Here is a 14274-nt window from a genome sequence, read left to right on the forward strand (position 1 = left end):
ACAGTCACCAGAGTCCAGTAACAGTCACTAGAGTCTAGTAACAGTCACTAGAGTCTAGAAACAGTCACTAGAGTCCAGTAACAGTCACTAGAGTCCAGTAACAGTCACTAGAGTCTAGTAACAGTCACTAGAGTCTAGTAGCAGTCACTAGAGTCTAGTAACAGTCACTAGAGTCTAGTAACAGTCACTAGAGTCTAGAAACAGTCACTAGAGTCTAGTTGCAGTCACTAGACCCTAGTAACACAGTCACTAGAGTCTAGAAACAGTCACTAGAGTCTAGAAACAGTCACTAGAGTCTAGTAACAGTCACGAGAATCTAGTAACTGTCACTAGAGTCTAGAAACAGTCACTAGAGTCTAGAAACAGTCACTCAAGTCTAGTAACAGTCACAAGAGTCTAGTAACAGTCACTAGAGTCTAGAAATAGTCAATCGAGTCTAGTAACAGTCACTAGAGTCTAGTAACAGTCACTAGAGTCTAGAAACAGTCACTAGAGTCTAGAAAGTCACTAGAGTCTAGTAACAGTCACTAGAGTTCAGTAACAGTCACTAGAGTCTAGAAACAGTCACTAGACTCTAGAAACAGTCACTAAAGTCTAGAAACAGTCACTAGAGTCTAGAAACAGTCACTAAAGTCTAGTAACAGTCACTAGAGTCTAGTAACAGTCACTAGAGTCTAGAAACAGTCACTAAAGTCTAGTAAGTCACTAGAGTCTAGTAACAGTCACTAGAGTCCAGTAACAGTCACTAGAGTCTAGTAACAGTCACTAGAGTCTAGTAGCAGTCACTAGAGTCTAGTAACAGATCGAGTGTCTGACAAATGGACGCCGGTAACCCGATTCCCCTGAAGACGACATCAGAGCCGTTTGAGGACCTGTGACTTCCACCATGCTGCGAGCCCGATAATGAACAACGCCTTTTCATATTTGTGTTTGACTCCGACTGGGCGCTGCTGACTGTCTGTCTCACACACTCCACACACACAGACACACACACACACTCACACACACAGACACACACAGACACACACACACACACACACAGACAGACAGACACACAACAGTCTGTTTGACGCAATTTACTGAGAAGACATAGAATTATGCACAATTATGAGGTAGTTTTCTCTCTTCTCGTTCTTTTTTCCCCCGAAGCCCCTCCCCCTTTGCAGTGTCCCCACGGGACACACCGTGAAAGGGGCGGGGCTTGGGCCTCTCAATTAAATCCCACGTTTGGCTAATTCTATGTTTCACTGCGTACATTACGTACTGCAATGATACTCCCATTGAAGCGCGGACCGTTTCATTGCTGCATAAAAAAATATAAAAAAGGGTTAGAGGTGAATTTTGAGGAGGTTATTATGTTATAGCACCGAATTTATTAAGTCAGACACTTCACATCTGGCCACTTAATTGTTGACATTTTCTTTTACAAAGAGAGGAAAATAATTCATTGATTTCCTTCAAGTCACATGAGGACAGAACGGTAATAAAAATAAAAAAAGCAGACGTTCTGTTAATGACGCTTCACACTCGCCCCCCCCCCCCACCCCCCCCCCCTGTCGTTTTTTTCCACTTCCTGTTCCACCAGCCGACAGCTATTTACCCGTGTCTCCTGGAGAACAATGAAAGTCTGAAAGTCGCCGACCGATCCTGTAAAGCGACTTCAGATCAGCTCCCGACCGACGACAAACACGCGTTTGATGTGACATGTGACTCTGACCCGCCCCCCCCCCCCCCCGCCCCTCCCAAAACCAGCGCTACAGGGCACAGACCGTCTTCCCCGCCCGTCTGATGTCGACTGAAGTGAAGGAGAACCAACGCACTGCAGGAAGATGCAGAAAGCTGCACCACCTTTTCACACTTGCATCATCTGAAGAGATCGTGTGTGTGTGTGTTTGTGTGTGTGTGCGTGTGTGTGTGCGATTAGTAACATCAAAAATCTCTCTTTAACAGCGCGGCAAATGAGAGAATGATAAATGTGTTTGCATCCAAAACATTCGTAGTTGCAAAAACTAATATAAAATAGGCAATAAAAGGTTTAAATAGATATCAGGGGTTCAAGTTCTAGTTTGATTGGTCGGCGGCTTTAATCGGGACGAGAAAGCTCAGAAAAATTCCCCTTTTTACGAGAAAATATTATTTTATAGTAGATATTTGCGTCCCGTGATAAAGTAAACGTAGGAATTGCAAGGAAACAGAAAAAAACCTGTGCCGAACATCCCACACTTGTCTAAAAATATATAATAGTTACACATTTTAAAAGAATACAAAAATACCAGCCAGAGAAAAGTGAACTTCTTCGCAAACTTTGCCGATTCAAGAACAAATCTGACTTGAGTGTGAGAGACGTGGCTTGAGACAGCTGCACGACCCGCCGGGAGAACAGATGTGCCAGAATGAGTCGGAGCAGGTGATCACAGCTGTGTGTGTGTGTGGGGGGGGGGGGGGGGGGGGTCAGAGGTCAGAGAGGCCAAGTTTGTGAATCCGCATAGCAGAGGAAAGGCATGCAAGAGGGTTGTGAGAACGAGCAGCGCGAGGAATGTCCCGACTCCTCCCGCCGCGCGGCGCTCACGCTGGATGTTCACGCGCGACTAATTGCGGCGTGCGGCGCCCGACGCTATATTTTAAAATGGTGCTTTGGTCGTTTAAGGCTTTAAAACTTTCACTGCGTTCGACGTTTTCACTGGTTTCACAAAAATGCACCGCGATGCCTTCGAGGTGTCGCTTGAATACGACCCAGTGGAAGTCGGGCTGCCTTGGTTGCGGCCAATCACTGCGCGCGTTCTTCACGTGTAATAGTATATATTACTTACTTTTAATAGTATATATTACTTACTTTTAATAGAATATATTACTTATTTTTAATAGTATATATTACCTACTTTTAAGAGTATATATTACTTACTTTTAATAGTATATACTACTTACTTTTAATAGTATATATTACTTATTTGTTATCGTATATATTACTTACTTTTAAGAGTAAATATTACTTAATTTTAATAGAAAATATTACTTATTTTTAATCGTATATATTACTTACTTTGAATAGAATTTATTACTAATATATTATTATTAAAAAGAAGAAGAAGAAAAGAAGCCACCAGACTGTAGAGATGTTCTAGCGACATGGAGAGGCCGCCGGGCACCGCCGGGCGCCTCGCTCTGCCAACACGTCTGCTGTGAGCGAGCTGCTGCTGTGACTCACCGAGCAGAACTGACTCATCACCAAGAGGATTTTAATGAGTGTAACGCCGCGGACAAAGGAGACGTATTTAGTTGTAAGCGTCGCTCGCGGTCGCGGAGAGAGAGAGAGAGAGAGAGGGTGGAGCGAGGTTATTGGTATCGAGGATGTGTCGCTTCCTAAAAAAACCAGATTGCTGCATGCCTCGCATTCCTGTGACGGGGCGTTCGAGGCTCCGTAGAAAGCGGCGCTCTCTCTCTGCCGCTCACCTTTGAAGTAGCTCTTGACCCTCAGGTAGCCCACGCTGAGGCGCAGCACCGACAGCTTGTCCAGGCGCGAGCGCACCTCCCCGAAGAAGGGCAGCAGGTCGGTGAGCCGCTCCAGCTCGCCGTTCAGCCGATCCCGGTGGCGCTTCGACGGGTTGGACTTGACGACCTCATTGGCCTCCGACACCTTCTTCCTGTGAGGAGAGAAGAAGAACACCAGAGGTCAGGGGTCACGGGTTGGCCAATGGGCTTCCAGGACTTTACACCACGTCAGGAGATCTCTGGGAGACGAGAGAGAATCTAAACTAACTGTGAGAGTTAAAAAACATAGAGGAGGGAGAGAGAGGGGGGGGGAGGAAGAGAGACAGGGAGAGAGGAAGGGAGAGCAAGAGGGGGAGAAGGGAGAGCGAGAAAGACAGAGGGAGAGAGAGGGAGGGATAGAGAGAGGGAGGGAGAGAGGGGGAGGGGGGAGAAAGAGAGGGAGGGAGAGAGAGGGGGGGATAGACAGAGGGAGAGAGAGAGGGGGAGAGAGAGAGGGATAGAGAGGGGGAGAGAGGGATAGAGAGAGGGAGGGAGAGAGAGAGAGGGGGATAGACAGAGGGATAGAGAGGGGGAGAGAGGGATAGAGAGAGGGAGAGGGAGCGGGATAGAGAGAGGGAGAGAGAGGGGGAGAGGGATAGAGAGAGGGAGAGGGATAGAGAGAGAGAGAGACCAGTGGATTTCCAGGACTTTAAACCAACTCTTTTGTGAAATCTTGGTGTCTAAACATGAAAGTGATTAAATGTATTTAAACTAACAAAGAGAATCCAAATCAAACAGTTTATGACCTTAAAGACTCAAATGAAGGAGAGACGACAGTTTGACTAAAAGGATAAACATGTATGTTGTTTCAGTTACGGTGCGTTCGCTTGCAGGTGTAAAAATCTGCAAAAATCTTTCCACGACTTTTGGTGATTTAATTTTTCCTCCAGGATTTTTCCTCGTCCAGCAGGGGAACAAACAACGGCGTCGTGTTTCAAAGGGAGGGGTCCCTGAACGCACCGCCGAGCGGGAAGCACGGGGCAGAGGATCAAAAACGTCTGAGATCTGTCGACCAATCAAATGCCAGGATGATAAATACTGTTAAATACGACTAATTTAAAAAGGCAATTAAAGGTTTAAATAGATGTCGGGGTTTCTCCGCTCGGGTTTGATTGAGAGCTCAGAAAAAAAGAAATTTTTTAAAGAAAATATTATATTATACAAAATATTTGCATTCCGTGATAAAGAACTCGTGAGAAAAGCTGTTTTAAACTAAATGTATGAATTGCTAGGAAACAGAAGAAATGTGCTGAGCTGGTCTAAATAATATGTTACACATTAAAATAAAAAATTTAAATATTTGAACTTTTTCGCAAACTTTGCCTATTTAAGAACAAATCTGAGTTAAACTTAAATCATGGCGAACATCCATGTGACCAGCGACACAGGAGACACGGTGTGGGTTTGGTTCCAAGGACACAATCTTCCTCCCATTGATGACATCATCATTCTTCTTCTTCTTCTTCTTCTTCACCCTGACAAGCAGCTTTATTTGCTTCAGGACCACCCAACGCTCGGGAGGAGATACACGCCATTACTCCCAAATCAGACACACATGCTGCACATGAGGGGGGGGGGGGGGGGAGTGCAACGGGGGACACCGGTCCTCCTCCACCCCCCCAAACCCCCACCCCCACGTATGGATGTGGAAGCTCAAGAAGAGGTCTTTAGGTCTTCTTCATCAAAACTCATCTCATCGTAAAAAAAAAACGTCTTTGATGCTTTTATTTTGGTGACTTCGTGGCGTTTATAGAGCGCGGACGGGCTAACGAGGCAATTAACCAAACGAGCCAATCCGTTAACCGCGTTTCACGAACCAATCCCGACGAGTGACACGAGCCGTGCCTTTAATGCGCGACGGCGTCTCCGCGTGCGCCGCTAACGCGAGGACTCGTCCAGGTTAGTTCACTTTAATCGGCCGCCGCTTGTCGGCACTTTACGACGAGACTAAACGCCGTTTTAAAATCACATTTAAATGGATGGCCAATCACGGCCAGTGGCGGTTCGTCCATAGAGGGCGCCGCCCCTCTTAAAATTTTGAGATGAAAAAAAAAAAGAAGAAGAAAAAGAAAAGAAAAAAAATCCTGTCAAAAAACATTATATGCCAAATCATTTAAATAGTAAATATACCGTGTTGACGCGCTAAATGTGTGTGGGAGACCGTCAGCCTGTCAACAACCACTTAAGTTAATGTGAAAAAATATAATATATCGCCATTATCACGGAGAGAAGCCCCTCCCCTTCTTCAGGACACCGGCCCAATGTGTGTGTATGGCAACGAGAAAACATTTCAGTCGTTTCGGCAAAGACGGCTTCTCATTGGCGGATGAAACGTGAATCTTGGGTCACAAAAATGTGCGCCATGGCCACTGGTCACGTGATTGGACTATTCGGCAGATCAGAGACCCGTATGTTCCCTCAGCCCATAGAGCAGTGTTGCCAGGTCCGCGGTTTTCCTGCGGAATCGGGCTACTTTTGAAGTGTTGCCGCGGGTTGAATTGTTTGTCCGTTGGTTCGGGTAGACCTATTATGCATGCAAATTACATGAATATCTTTAAATAAAATTAATTAATTTATTCATACCCAAATCCTACCAAACTGACTCCAGATCAGCACGTACACACATTTTATTTATGATAATATACTGTATCTAATTACACAAGGCCATTTTAGGACCTAGGTGAAATAACTGTTTAGGGAAAACTGCTTTTAATGCTGGCATACTAAACATATGTTGTTACTTTGTAGATATTACAATACATTTGGCAATGATAGCAATGCTGTTGGACTTTAAAAGCAGTGTATATGGTTTGGCACGGGCATATTTTGAGTTCTGATATTGGGCTGGTTTTATTGGCCATTGGGCTGGTTGTGTCACACAGACCTGGCAACCACGGAGCTCCACGGAGGTACGCGAGCAACATAGCTAGCAGAAGCTTTATGTTGGTATGGCGTCGGCGACTGAAAACTCTGGTATCTCTACACCAAACACCTTTCAATCGACGGTCAGATATTGACAAGAAGAGGCTGAAAGAGTTGGGACCCGAACATCCGGATTTAAAAATTGTGCAGCAAAGCGCTGACCGCGGGAGGACGTACACCCGGAGATTCTCCTCAAGCCGATATGCTAACCGGAGCTGGTTAGCTGGATGCTCCATGAGTAATTCGTTTTTTTGTTTCCCCTGTCTGTTATTCCAAAGTCCTGGGACTGAAACTCTCTGGACTACAACGGGGTGAGGGATCTACAGAGCTTCAGACAAGTGTAAAGCACGAATCTTGCCGCAGTTATCTAGCTAAGAGCATGGAGCTAACTCGCTAACAGCATGAAGCTAACCCTGTTTGCAGAGCAGCAGAAGGAGACCGAACTGGCATCGAAACACAACGAAGAAGTTCTGAAAAACAGACACATTCCCTCAAGAATAATGAAACAGGCTGGTTACAGACATGATTGACTTTAACCAGAGAGTAAAGTGACCACTTTAAAGAGAGGAGGCTACTTGTCTTTACACATAGTAAAAGTGTATATTCTATAGTGGGTCTACTCTGTCACCCAATGTAACATGTGATCTCTCTCTGACTCTATTCTGCTCTGAACCTCTTTCATGTGAGGGTGAAACTCTTTTATTTTGCAAACCTCTGAAACCCAACCCCATGTTCCTTAAAGCTGCTCTGAACCGCTCATGCCCAAAGTTACAGTGTGTTGATAGTTGTTATTGGACCGTGTTGAGCACGCTGTGTTCTTAAAATAAAGCTTTGTTTTTTACAATATTCTACTCAAAACCTCTTTTCTTCTCATTGAGTGCTATTTAAACTGCGCCCCAAAAAAAAATCACCAGCCGCCACTGATCACGGCACACGCCTCTCGGAGAGATGAAATAATGACGTGAATAAAGACGATCGAGTGAATGTGCCGAGTTGTCTGGTGATAAATGTTCTGCAAGTGCACGTTTCGCTGTTTGTTGTCCTTATTTACGCTTATTTATTTATCCTTGCAACCACATTACCACCATTATTTCCCATCAACGGGAACCAATCGGTGATCCGTATCCAGCCGATCGGATTAGAACCGGTTGGTTCCCGGCTCCACAACCTTCTCCGGCTCTGTTTTCCCAAAGAGGATGTTCTCTCTCTCTTCCGGAGCGTCGGTTGGAGGCGGGACACGAGGACGCCGGCCTCCGGTCGCCGGGTAGAAAAGTCTGCGGCCTGAACTCGGCTCCGAGCGCTCGACCTTTTTCCTCAGGGAAAAAATAACTAGCGAAGCGGAGCTGATCTCAGTCTGGAGAGATTTCTCTGGGCCGAGACAAAAGGCAGCATTCAGAGACCATTTGTATTCCCCCCCCCCTCCTCCCTCCACCTTGATTCACTGTGGATCACGGGGGTCGGCCGTCAGACATCCAGGCGTCCGGTGTGCGCCGCTCTGCCTCGCCGCTCTGGACCCGGCCGCCTCGAGGCCGAGCGCTCGCCGCCGACACACATTTGCCTGTCTGCAGCGAGCGGCCTCGGTCCAGAGCGATGACTCAGCGGCTCCTCTGCTGCTCTGTGCACGGGGTTGGGTTTCTTCTTCTTCTTTTTCTTTTTTGTTGGGGCTCTTGCTGGTAGGATAGTTTACACTAAGCGGGTCTTGGCCTGCAGAAGAGCTTTTCCAGATCAGAGGAGTGTGTGTGTGTGTGTGTGTGTTTAAGGGGGGGAGGGGGGTGGGTAAGAAAGTAAAAAGACTCAACCGGGGGAACTCGCACGCTGTAATAAAAGAAGTTATCTTCCAAAAATGTCCTGCAATCAATCCAAACTTCAGCTTTTCTGTTCATACTAAATAAATCTAAATATTCGCTCCGACAGAAGAGCAACCCTCCGGTTCAAGCAGCATCCCAAAGATATATATTATAAATAACTGACGACCACAAAGGGTTCAGACACACGAGGACCAGTGCATTTACAGGACTTTAAGCCACATTTCCATGATCAACCATTTTGTGAAATCTCCGTGTCGACACGAGTATGAACCCTAAATAACATGAATGAGACAATCGTTTGATTAAAATAATAAACATAAATATTCTTTTAATCAAACTGTGTCAATGAATATAACACATCTCCATGACTTACAAAACTTTTGGAACGAAATAAATAATTACATTTTATTATTATTTTTTTTCTTTCCAGAACTTTCCCAGGCCTTAAATAAACTATTTTAACCTCCCGGACTTCTCCAGGTTGTCCGTAATCCCGTAAGAACCCCGGACCCCTTCGGCCGCCACGCCGCTAGCTTCCCGTCGTCCGTCGTGCCAACTCAATAAAGTTGTTTTGTTTGTTGTTTGTGTTGTTTGTGTCGTTTGTGTTGTGTCGTTTGTGTTGTTTGTTGTTTGTGTTGTTTTTGTTTGTGTTGTTTGTGTTTGTGTCATTTGTGTTGTTTGTGTCATTTGTGTTGTTTGTGTTGTTTGTTGTTTGTGTTGCGGTGTGGACGCGCGGCGGAGAGCTTGGGACGCAGAAGCTTCTCTAGATGTTTCACAACCGCCTCAGACTGGAGAGAAACTTTGAAAACACCAAAACGGGGTTTATGTCTTTCTTTTTTTCCGAAGAGGGGGTGGGGGGAGGTGTGTGTGGGGGGGGGGGTCGGGCGGAGCGTTCTGCCCCCGTAAAGCACTCTGGGAAGGAGCCGTTTCTTTTTCTTCTTTGCGGTCGTCCAATGAGGGATGGAGGGAGGCGTGCTGCTCGTTGTCACGCATGCAAAGTCTTAAAAAATAAAAAAAGAGGGGGGGGTGCATGCTGGGAAAGAAAATAAGAACCCGTTCCCGACATGAGCCGTTGTTTAGATTACATTTGGCAAGCCGCTCTTGAACGTTCCTATCCCCCCCACACACACACACACACACCGGAGTTGCCATGGCGGGGTTGCAACCTGTGGGGAATCGAGCCCCCGCCCTCCTGTTAAAGGACAACCAGCTTCACCACCTGAGCAACGGCGGCTCCGTCACATCGATAGCGACACCGCGGTGGTGGTAGAGCATTTTGGTTTGGCAACACACACACACACCAGGGTTTTTCCTGCATAGAGAAAATGTGGGCGCGCGCCTAAGCCGTTTTCTCGAGCGCCTGCTACACTCAGTCGGTAGAGCAAGAGACTCTTAATCTCAGGGTCGTGGGTTCGAGCCCCACGTTGGGCTCCAGTGTAGCAGGCCTGCTGCCGCTACCCGTGGGTTTCCCCCTCCAGCACCAAGGATCAGCCCCGAACCACGAGGTTTGCTTGAAAGACATATTTATTGTCAGCACACAACACACAGCAGACCGTTCAGCAACGCGTCTGCTCACCTCCCCCTCCCTCCAGCTCTGCTGCCCTTTTATACAAGCAGCATCGGCTGCTGACTGATTGCCACTCAGTCAGAGCAGCTGACTGATTGTCAACCAGCCAGCAGCCGAGGCCAGATTGGGGACAGCTGCCACAGACATTTTTCAAAGTAAAAGTCCTAAATGTTTAAAGAAATCTGTAATTTCTTTAATGTTTGAGGTGCTTTATATATGTATTTCCTCATAGTCCTCATAGCAATAATGCTCCACAATAAATAGAATGCTTCAATCGACACCGTGATCGGTGATCGGTATTATCGGATCGGCAGATACTGATTTCAGTGATCGGTGATCGGCACCAAAAAACCTGATCGGTGCATCTCTAATTGTCAATCTATTAGCCGATCTATTTTAGCAAAATGATTTCCTCAAGCATTGCCTCCATTATTTATGGAAAGAAAAGAAAAAAACCTAGATGTCTGCTAATTACGGTAATATGGTAATATAGACCGCGCGTGCGCAGCGCGCCAATTTTTTTTTTGGGAGCACCGAAGACCCATTTTGACCCAGGAAAAACCCTGCACACACACACAGACACACACACACACACAGACACACACACACACACACACACACAGACACACACACACACACACACACACACACACACACAGACACACACACACAGACACACACACAGACACACACACACACACACACACACAGACACACACAGACACACAGACACACACACACAGACACACAGACACACAGACACACACACACACACACACACACACACACACAGACACACAGACACACACACACACACACACACACACACACACACAGACACACACACACACAGACACACACACAGACACAGACACACACACACAGACACACACACACAGACACACACACACACACACACAGACACACAGACACACACACACACACACACACACAGACACACACACAGACACACACACACACACACACACACACACAGACACACACACATACACACACACACACACACACACACACACAGTATGATCCTATTGCACACAGGTTTGATGATGGGAAAAAAACAACAGAAGAAGAAAAACACCCAGGAGAGTCTCGCCGGTGTTTGTGAAGACGAAACAAAGAGGAAAGAACAAAGGACACGTCTGTGGCTGATCACCGGAGCGTTCTGGTGTCGCGCCAAAACACTTATCAGCATGTCTGCCAGTGTGTGTGTGTGTGTGTGTCATAGATTATCGGGTTTTATTAAGGTTACCATTGTTTGCTCAAATAAATGCTTCGTCACGACGGAGCATTTCGTTTATAATCCACTCGCTCTGCGCTAAGTACACATTACCACTGTGTGTGTGTGTGTGTATGTGTGTGTATGTGGGGGGGGGCTTTAATGAGCACTATACACTATAATTAGCTCATATTCCCACAACAACCTGTCGGAGCGCTGCCGTTGTAATAAAACTGAAAGCTGCTCAGCGCTGAGAGGAAGACGAGCCGACCGGACGAGAGAAGAAAAAAAGGGACATTTCGCAAAAAATTCCGTGAGGCGGAACTTTCCGGAATCATTTACGCCGACCGTGAAAAACACACACAAAAACGCATCGGATCTCAACTGAGCAACAAAAAGGACAAAACGGACGATGCTGCAGCAGCAATGCAACGCGTCACTTTCTAGGAGAGTTCACGACGCGACGGTCACCGGTTTGGAACTTGCAAGTTCGCATTTTTTACATTTGGAAGACGGTCACATGACCCCCCCCCCCCTCTGTGTTAACTGACTTTAAATGGCCGCCATTTTTTTTTTGCAGGAGTGGAAGATTTATTAAAGTTTTTCCCTCCTCTGGTCACCGGGTAGAAAACAGTTTTTTTATAATGCAACGGGATGCTTGGAGAGAAAAAAGGAGACGGGACGTAGAAGGGGTGATTAAAAAAAAGAGGGTTTTTTGGGACGGGCAGATCTGCCATGGAATGCCCCGGTGGAGTGACCACAGCTTTTTATACCGGCGGGCTCAATGGGGCCTTTGTGCAGCCGGGCCCAGCTGGCCGCCGAGGAGCCCTCAGCCCTCACTGCAGACGTCTGCACACGGCACCAACGCGCTTTTATTTTGGGGATCGTAACACTGGGAGCAGATCACACACACACAAAAACTCAACGAAAAAAACGCAATATAATTGAAAAATAACTTTTAGGAAGTATTGTTATTCCATTTTTAAAACATACCGCTGGATTTAGTTTCCTGTTTATCGTTAATCCCTTTATTAATTATAATTGCCACGGAGAGCCTTTGGTTTACATTTAGCCCTCTGAAAACGTACCTTTAATTAACTTTTACGTTTAATTTCGAGTTTAAAACTCCGATATTCACTCTCCTTTTAACTCCATTTTGGTCTCCACCAAGAAAAATAATCAACTTTTTGTTCTGTAGATCTTAATCAGATGACATGTTTTCCTCTTTTATGGCACTTTTTATACACACAAAAAAGTCTTAATCAATAAAAAATGGTTTTCTATGTTTAAACTATCCACATAACGCATTAAAAAGAAACTTTAGAAGAAGTTTTAAAACAGTTATAGCTTGTATGTTGCATCAATAATGCATCAATAATGATAAATAATCAAACGCTTAACGGCGCTTTATCTTTATATTTTAGTAAATTTGATTTTGCTGTACGAATTAAAAACACTTTTATTTGTAATGCAATACTATAGCTTTATTTATACTTGTTAAAGTAGTAAACTAAGTGTACTGTGACGATTTGCTGTGAAATAAACTTTTTTTTTTTTAAAGAACCGAGATGGTTAAAAACATTTTTTTAAAGGAGAAAAACAGGCAACACACACACACACACACACACAAGAGGCCGTATCAGATTACAATAACACCACCCCCCCTCGCCCCAGCCCCCGCCCTCCTCGGAGCATCGCGTGAGAGCAGCGGCCGAGTCTCCAACTTGATTGTGATTAATGCGCGAGGGCAAGATATCCACGCCAGATCCGGAGCTAGACGCATTCTTAAGGTGGACCGAGAGAGTCGAGAAGCAGCCCCCCCCCCCCCCCACAAAAAGATCATAATCATCAACAAAACACACAAGGCCACACTAACGACTGTTAGTTGTTATTAGTATGTACTTTTGCTGTACATTTGTGGATATATAATCGATATAATGATAAAAGTTTACACGAAGATACGGTCTACCTTAATTAGGTTTATCCCTCATTTTCGCAAAGATGTCGCACTTCATACCTTCCCGAATATCTCATATATACGTTACTTTAGTCCACATTTAAAGAAAGCGTTATAATCTCATACATTATATGGTTATAGCGGGGGGAAACAGTGTGTGGTTATAACTAGCAGCACTTTATTCACTTAAACTTTTTTTTTAAAAGTCAGTTAAGACGCTCTGCGTGGTGCGTTCACGAACCAACTTTTTTTTAAACAGTTTGAATAAACCCAACGCAGGAAGCGAGGAGAAAAAAGCAAAAATAGCAGCTAGCTAAAACAAAAGTGTATTTAAAAAAAAGTCTTACTGTTTGAGAACGGGCTTCTTCCTCTTCTTGTTGGCGTAAGACCCCGCGTTACCCAACATGGTTGTCACTTCGCAAGCGTGTGTTATAGTCCGTCGTTTAATTCAGCCCGGGAGTCAAACTCCCATGTTCGTGTGTGTGGATGAAGAAGCCGCCCGGTGTGTGTGGGGGCGGGATGGGGTACGTGGAGGTCTGGGTGCCCCGTTACTAGCTCTCGTGGGGCGGACGCCGTGGCTGACCTTGGTCGGTGGTGGTGGTGGTGGTGGTGGTGGTGGTGGTGGTGGTTGCGTTCAGGGTACGCTTGAGACGGTCGTGCGAATATAAACTGGTGAAGTTTTTTGGCGTGAGGCGGAATTTCAGAAAAAGTTCGGCGCAGAATTCACCAAAAAGTCCAACCCATCCCCCCCTTCTTCTTTTGAGAAACAACGAAACCTTATTATTATGATTCAGTCACTTTTTCTCTTTTTTGTTCTCTCTCCTCCTCTCTCTCTCGCTTCTTGCACGGGGCGTTTTCAGGAAACGTGTCCGAGCAGTGAGCCTGCGCTGTGTTTTTAAGGTGGACCGGAGTCTTTGTGACTTCTTGCTTCTGCTTTTTGGAATAATCCAGAGTTCATGCTTTTTTAAATTTATTTTTATTTAGTTGGGATAATATATTCTTTGGCTGCGTTTTTCTGACCGCAGCAGGAAATGTTATAGAAATGTTTTTCTAATAACGTCCATGACATCTGATGCACACATTGCATGTTGTTTTTTGTAACGCATTATAAAAACTTGGCTTTAGTGATATTTTTCCCCACTATTACATCATTATGTTTAATCCCTTACATGTATACTCTACTCTGTAGAGAATAAATGAATGCAAGCATATTTATATATAAAAAAAGAAGTATAAAAAGGCTTTTAACTTGTTA

General features: G+C 45.3%; 1 protein-coding gene across 1 annotated transcript in view; it reads right to left on the minus strand.

The window, feature by feature from the left end:
• LOC130201170 (aryl hydrocarbon receptor-like) overlaps positions 1-13821 on the minus strand; it is a 32630-nt gene extending 18809 nt beyond the window's left edge. Inside the window, exons 1-2 of the mRNA XM_056425915.1 lie at positions 13367-13821; positions 3451-3641 (exon numbers count right to left, since the gene is read on the minus strand). Of these exons, the coding sequence (XP_056281890.1) occupies positions 3451-3641; positions 13367-13425 (250 nt within the window). The 5' untranslated portion in view covers positions 13426-13821. The remainder of the gene's footprint in view (positions 1-3450; positions 3642-13366) is intronic.
• Positions 13822-14274: the final 453 nt, after the last annotated feature.

The sequence above is a fragment of the Pseudoliparis swirei genome, chromosome 2, assembly GCF_029220125.1.
Source record: "Pseudoliparis swirei isolate HS2019 ecotype Mariana Trench chromosome 2, NWPU_hadal_v1, whole genome shotgun sequence".
NCBI classification, from domain to species: domain Eukaryota; kingdom Metazoa; phylum Chordata; class Actinopteri; order Perciformes; family Liparidae; genus Pseudoliparis; species Pseudoliparis swirei.